The sequence below is a fragment of the Diadema antillarum genome, unplaced genomic scaffold (assembly GCF_040938485.1).
Source record: "Diadema antillarum isolate AM-2024a unplaced genomic scaffold, OU_Dant_1.0 seq00000649_RagTag, whole genome shotgun sequence".
NCBI lineage: Eukaryota > Metazoa > Echinodermata > Echinoidea > Diadematoida > Diadematidae > Diadema > Diadema antillarum.
This window is the reverse complement of record NW_027271563.1, coordinates 210,876-218,329: the sequence shown is the minus strand read 5'-3', so window position 1 is coordinate 218,329 and position 7,454 is coordinate 210,876. Positions and strand designations below refer to the sequence as shown.

At 39.8% G+C, this 7,454-nt stretch overlaps 1 protein-coding gene across 1 annotated transcript; it reads right to left on the bottom strand.

The window, feature by feature from the left end:
- Positions 1–546: 546 nt before the first annotated feature.
- LOC139736469 (uncharacterized) lies at positions 547–6,625 on the bottom strand. The gene is made up of 7 exons (XM_071647219.1): positions 6,582–6,625; positions 5,564–5,887; positions 4,345–4,524; positions 3,774–4,109; positions 2,940–3,221; positions 1,646–1,945; positions 547–684 (listed from the first exon to the last, which is right to left on the bottom strand). Exons 2-7 carry the CDS (start codon positions 5,793–5,795, stop codon positions 551–553), a joined length of 1,464 nt encoding a protein of 487 aa, XP_071503320.1. The 5' UTR covers positions 5,796–5,887; positions 6,582–6,625; the 3' UTR covers positions 547–550.
- Positions 6,626–7,454: the final 829 nt, after the last annotated feature.

Sequence of the window (7,454 nt, the reverse complement as noted above, 5' to 3'; positions counted from 1 at the left end):
CAGAGAACACACAGTGGGAATGAGAAATTATAATGAATCAGGAAAAGGAAAGATATAGTGTATTCATCAGCTTCTTATGCATGGATGAACATTGGAATAAAAACGATGGAATATATATAAAGCAACATGTGAACCTCGGCGTGTTCATAAAAAATAATTGTCTCAATACGTTTACCAAGTTTACATAGAACACAGCATGTCAAACATACAAGTGTATTTTTTCCGATGAAAATTGATATTCTCATTTCTTTTCATAAACGATTTCATCTTGGGTTTCTTACCAAGTAGGCCTGCTTGCGCACTGGTATGGTAATATTATGATGATGATAACGATGATATTAATGATTGTATTGACAATAATGATGATGATGATAAACAACGCTTGTAAAGTGCATAACACATTAGAAAAGAAGAGAAAAAATGAAAGCATATGATATACGATATTTCAATAGCACCGAGTTTCGTGTTTACATAATGTGGTAACAGGTAATAATTGAATATGCTAGAACATGCCACTTCTTGGCCATATGAATGATTATACTCACCTCAATCAGTAGACAATCTTTCTCTTTATGAGGACAGTGAGACAGGTGATGATGGAGAGGACGAAAATGGCGATGAGAAGAACGTATGTGGTCGACGACTTCTGAAGGAACCCCTGTTGAGGGCTAGCTATGGGACCCCCTGTCAATAAAGCATCAATGGACAATGTAATAGCGTTTGAAACTTCCTCGTTTATTTTCCCTTCATCTCCTGTCAGTTGTGTGTGTTTAGAAACTCGTTTTTAGTTTGTTGTAGTTGTTTTGTTTGTTTGTCTGTTAATTTGTTTATCTTTTCTTACTGCAGAACGAGATACCTCTAACTTAAATGCTGTATATGTATAATTTGCTGCGAAGAACGCACGGACACATTTTTCGCAAAGACATTTTCGTCGATTTCAGTCTTTTCCGATGAAAGCGCTATATTTAAACAGGGAAAACGTTATAATTGCATACCATACCTATGAAGAAAAATACGGAATAAATCAGAAGCTGTTGCATAATTCAAGAAGTGAGATTTGACACTTAAAAGATAGCCTTGAACACACACGTCTTATTCCGTACTTCCTGAAGTAACTAGGAGATTCCTGATCCCCAAAGGACACACAACTTGGAAAGAAGAGACAAGATTAAGCAGGGGTACTTTCCTGCGATCATAGAATGGGATCACGCTTAGGCTCATATACGCACTATATGCCTTGCTTCAGGAATGATAGCTTTTGTTTCTTTAAAGGACCTAATCAATGCAAATGCATGTTGACTCGTGTTAATTTCATAATACTCTGATCATCACGTATGAGGCTGAAAGACTGTCTAGAAATGTGCCAAAGTCATGTGGCTAAAAGACTGTCTAGATAGTATGTGCAAAAGTCATATTCTATATTCTTTTTTTCTGCTATACTTCTCTTCAGATTACTTGGAACAGCCCACAAAGAAAAAAAAAAGCTTACGAACCAAGATTCTGCCGAAGACATAAATTGTCAAGCACTGCTATATTTCCTATGATGACCAAAAGACACAATTGGAATGCACATTCCCTAAAAATTGAGCAAAATTTAGCAAAACAATGTCACTTTAATCGTATTTGTCATTTCTTTTTCACGAACCGGGAGGTATTTTTGTCCGACAATGTTTCATCCATGACAACGTATCTCCAACTCCGTTGGTGGCAGAACATGTGACATTGATGCAGTCATCGGGAAGTGGGGACAGGATCGCTGAGGCACAGCTGGAGGAGGACAAGGTGTCGTTATCAGCTGTAATGGTGTATGTGTGGAGATGTGGGTAAGGCTGGTCAGAGAGGTCAACATGACAGGTGATGATTAGAATTACCAGGTTCCATTCACCTCTGATTTCTGTCGTCTCGATTCTCAGGATGTTTCCAACAGGTTGTTCGGGGACTGGTTCTACAATGAGATCGAGAGATGACAAAATAGAAGGACTAAACATAAATAACCTGAAGGCTCCTATTCCTAGAAAAGTCAAGAACAATACTGAAAGTGACATTAAACATGAGTTTAGGGCCTATCTCAATGGAGCAGACTTCGCTGTGACTTGTGCAAATCTATTTAAAGACCAAGAATTGGCATGCACTCTCGCCAATAAGGCGACTCCAGGAAGCGTCCGAGACGTCTCAGATAAGATGACAACTTCTTAACCTGGACGTGGCGGAGCCATCATAGTGAGGTCATCGCGAGGTCTCCGAGACGTCCTCTCAGTTGCGAGATGTCTTGGCGACGTCTCCGGTTCATGGGTCTCAACAACGTCGCGGAGACATCCCAGAGACCTCGCGGACAAAATATTAGTCTGAGCGACCAGACTGTGACTAAGGAGATTTCGCGGATACGTTGCAGGGACGTCTCTAAAGACCAGCTGAAGATTGGAAAGGCCCTCCGAAAAAAAAAAGAACAAGTGTCATTCTCTCGTGACTCCCCCAGAGACCAGGTTATAATCTCCAGGAGACGTCTCCGCGACCAGCGAGACTCGAGTCGTCACCAGTTCGGTACCTAGTCACCTAGCAAATGAGACGCTCACTTTTATCTGCAGTTTTGACTTTGATTGTCGGGATATCCTGTGTTCACACAGCGCGTGGACGTTCGTTTACTTTTCTTGTCAGTGCTAACACGACATTGTCATACTGCCAACACCCTGACTTCACTTTATTACATATATTATCCCTATCCCATCTAAATTCTGAAGTTTGCAGAACCGCTGTTGATCAGACGTGGTTACTACGGTGAAACTTCTACGGAATCACATGAACAATAGATGCTGAAGACTATAATTCGTTTCACCTTGGGGAGAGAGTCAAAAACGAAGAAAGAAAACATCTTTTACATTTCGTATTACCGTTTTCTAATGCTCCACTGTTCGTTAACTATGCTTTGTTGTTAAATTTACCTGGCTGTGAGGGACAGTATGTCTTGGTCGCTTCAATCTCTCCGTATTCATTTATACCAGTACACACGACATCGATGCACGTGTTGGGTTGAGGGTCAATCGTCACCGTAGGAGAAGCTGAATCGGAAATGATGCTATCGTCGACTGCAATGAGGTACGTGTTGATTGGTGGAAAGGGTTGGTCTTCTGGATCCACGTGGCAAATAATGATGAGGCTTGGTTCGTCATCATCATCCTCTAGAGTCTCAAACTCTACGCTGATGATTCCTTCTGATGGCTTATCTGTTAGATATGATTGTTTGTTATGTATTGATCAATGTCCAAACCGGTACCCGGTCACCAATGGGAAATTATGTTCGAAGCAACTTCATGTGATTGACTTTGTTGGCCGGAAGGGGAGTCAGATACGATCTTTAAAAAAAGAAAAAAAGAAAAAAAAAAGATGCTCAAAATTTTTAGGACGTTATCTTTGACTGCAAAATATTCGAGCACGAGTTAGATAAAACAAGAGCAGCCGTTTACCAACGGTATAGCTGCAACTGGCAACAGGGTATGCAGTGTCAGTATCATTTTAGGTGGTTATGCATGTGGCTTCGATAATGGGAACTCATGGTTGAGAAAGGTATCTAACAATTAAGGATATACTTTACTGAGCATGGAATATTAGTGATTTCACACATGCTAACATCGATGAGAGCGTGAATGAAAACGTGTACTCTTCAAGAGTTCGCCCAACTACGACGGACTGATAAGAACAAATACCTATGTGATAAAATCTCAGCAAAGAATGCTGCATCATTTACATAATTCACAAGTTAGACCAACACTAATTACCTCGAGGACAGTGTCTTCGCGTCGCTGAGGTCGTTCCAATCCCGTTCGTCGCGGAGCACGTGAGTTCGATGCAGGCGTTTGGGCGTGGTGAGAGGATGGCTGAGGCGCTGCTTGATGATGATAGAGTTGTATTCTCAGTCCCGATGGTGTAGGTGTGGAGGTACGGGGACGGCTGATCAGTGAAGTTCACGTGACAAGAGATGACCAGATTAACCAGGTTATCCTCGCCTTTAATCTCTACAGCATCGATGGATAAGATGTTCTCTCCTGGGCGTGTATCGGGACTTGGAGTGATACATGGAGTGATTGACCGGACGGGAGATGGTGTTACACCACCTGTTGAATTATTTAAGTGTAATCGCACATTATAAGTTTTCAACAGATAAACTTCACAACCTATTCTAAGTGTAATGTTCGATTAAAAAAAATGGTTAATGTAAATATGAAATCAACAATACACATGCATGTGTGTAATGTATGACTATGCAGTAATGATAGGTCTACTGCCATTGGAATATTATGTTCTAGATGTACCATAGATATATGCTGATATCAAATCTGACAGATTTACCTACAACCTCCAGAGTAGCAGAGCGCACAACACCGTACACATGACACTGAAGTATATCGCCGTTGTTGGCTGTCGTTGGGGTGAATGTCAACTCGCTGCGTATGTCGTAGTAAGTCCAACGATCAACTCCATAACTCAAGTCTCCGTTCCTAAATATTGCGGCCGCAGCTTCCGCATCTCCTGCAATTAGGGGGGGGGGGGGAGGGGACGTTGTGATCAATCAAACGCACACTGGTAATTTATGATGTCATTCACGAGCTCAAACCCTTTCTGCTCAGTATTACAAAATATGAATTTTTGATATTTCCGTTTATCGCACATGCGCCTTTAATGCAATCAGTGTAAATGTTATATTTCTTATACAATCCCTACATTGAAATAATATCATATAAATGAGTAAATGAATAATATTTAAATGTATATCATATCTAGTCATAAATAAGGGGAAAGGGAAAGATTTTATGTTTTTTGTGCACAGGACAAAGTTAGAATGCTACTACACGTGGTCGTAAATTCATGTTTCGCTGGTCACACCTTCAAACTTTCGTAAAATTTTCATCAGAATACAGTAAAATTTCCACTACCCTGTTCCTCTCATTCTTATGATTCTATTCAAACGAACTTAATTTTTAGGGCGAACGTCCCCTTTATTGGGTAAAAATCAGCGGACGTTCTGGTCATGATTAATCCATCCGTTAAAAGATAGCGTTATTTTAAACCATTGTAATTCAAGTGTGAGTACATACCCCTCTGAACTGCGTTAGGAAAACTCCCTGTGTGAGAGTAAACGTAGGCCCTAATATAAAGTGTTAATGTCACTTGTGGGAAGGTCGAAAACAATCACGATTGAAATATTGAAAGGTCTGTCAATTCTGTAACAATTTCTCACTCTATGAAGATATAACCTAATAAGCCCAATTACAATGACAATTGAAGCAGTTCAAATTAGATAAACTTTAAGTATCAAGAACTGAAATATCAACATGGCATCGATCAATCATACTTGATGTATTACTGATTACAACCAAAATATCACATGCGAAAGGGTATAGTTTATGACAATACTCCAATTACGATTTAACAGTGTGATATTTCAGATGATCACAGTTGATGAGACTTACGTGTACAAAAAGTTCCAACTGGCAAAAACCAAAAAAGAAAACAACACTATTGATATAAATAAAAACAAGCAAAGATGTTATATATAGAATTGACTCACGTTCTCCATCACATCGTACGCCTACGTCCTTGCTGTGTCCACAACCGGTCAAATCAGCGCATCCCCACGGCAATCGACCGCACTCCGAAAGGGAGTTTTTATCTGACGTGGGACAGTGAAAAGCATCGTCTAACCAAACAGGGCCCGATCCTTCTCCGAAGTAGGCATTAGAATGGACCGATGCAGCCCCCGAGTACCCAAGCTGTCTACACACAGCGTGAGCTGCGTTCATATTCCAACCGTTGCCACACGCCGTGCCCCAGACCCCATCACACAATATCTCCACTCGCCCTTCATGTTCGTCAACTCCTCCGGCAAGTCTCACTAAAACATGTGGAAAAACAGGCGGAAACTGAGTAGAATTTCAGATTCTATGACCGAACTGAAAGTGAGTTATCATCATATAATGCACGACCTGCTATGATACTATACAAAATTCAAGACGCATTCTACGCATTCTCGGCTCACATTCTGAAATCTACAAAATTATGATTCTACAATGTTTATATTCAGAATTACTTATATTGTGTAACCAGAAATAGTTAGAATTTTGAATCATATTCGTATCAACAAGACTACTGAAATTTTTACAAATGATATCAAAATGAATCTATCGAGAAAAACTGGTTCACACTAACAAACAGTGGATGCTAAATCAAATCTTGAAATTTACTTTCTTTAAATAGCATCGCTATGGACGACACTTTTAAGGAAACCACGTTACAGTGGGGCTGGGATGACATGGATAAAAAAAATTCTCAACAACGGAAAGAATGTCATCTAATGGAATGAAGTGTGATGCGATGAAACCTGATGTCAAAGTGTGGGCCCAGGCCAATCTGGATATGTTAAATTATCCGAGTAGATTAAATAGAAGCTTCATGCACCCTGACAAAGGAAAGCCTGAAGCTGTAGAATGTGAGGTGTTGAAATAACTTCACTAAAATTAACATTATTTTAATCTCATCATTACCTCAATAAGTAAAGAAAGAAAAAAAAACACAAGTTAATATCTTACCCTTTTAGCTTGTAATACCTCGTGCTCTGTAGCGAGAATTGATGAAATGGATGGAGTATCAATAGATATGCAAACACACGATCAGAGCTTTCATGGACTGAGAAACGCGACAAGATCTGTGATCTACCCACTCGCTTGTGTGTTAGTTCGGGTTTAGAATAGCAGGAACGAATCCACATTTTTCGCTGATACTCACCGGTTCTACCATCGCAGGGCCGCGAGCAGTGACTTCCTCGGAATGTGTAGGTATAGAAACCTAAGTTTGCCGATGAGCAACTGCTGCCATCTGAACAGTCACTGTTTTTAATTCCCAGTTGTTTTATCTATTTCGGCTAAAAAATGATATGGCAAAAAGATCATATATTCATCCAGAAGGTTTCAGCTTTATCCTCCGGAAATTGATATGTGACATTACAACCTCGCTTTCGTTTTACTACATTTTCCTCTATCATTATGAGGGATTATTTAACATAGGAACATATTGAGGGAATATTTTCACTTCCGTCGTCGATATCTAAAAACAGACAAAATGTCAAATTTAAATGAAGACGAAAGTCAGAGGTCAACATTTTGTGCAATGCGCTAAACTCTCACAGGTCAATGCTGTTGAGGAAACGTGTCTCAAACGTAATGAGGTATGTCATCGATGAATTATTTTCATTTAGATTGATAAAAAGTCCATCAGTATGATTGAAATTACTGAAGGTGTGTGTCCAATTCGTCCTGAAAGTTCGCGGTGATATCATTGAAAGGCATCGGCAATATCGCCTTCATTCAGAAAATAGATAAAATTATCCTGCTATAATGCTGTGCAGTTCCACAGAATGAGTAGTGTTAGGATTTTGAATTGAGACATGGCTTACACGTAAACCT

Coding starts and splice junctions, on each gene's coding strand:
- LOC139736469 (XM_071647219.1), bottom strand. CDS start 5,795: ATGAACGCAGCTCACGCTGTGTGTAGACAGCTTGGGTACTCGGGGGCT. Junction 3,222..3,773: donor GCGAAGACACTGTCCTCGAG/GTAATTAGTGTT, acceptor CATATCTAACAG/ATAAGCCATCAGAAGGAATC. Junction 685..1,645: donor TCGGACAAAAATACCTCCCG/GTTCGTGAAAAA, acceptor CTTTATTGACAG/GGGGTCCCATAGCTAGCCCT.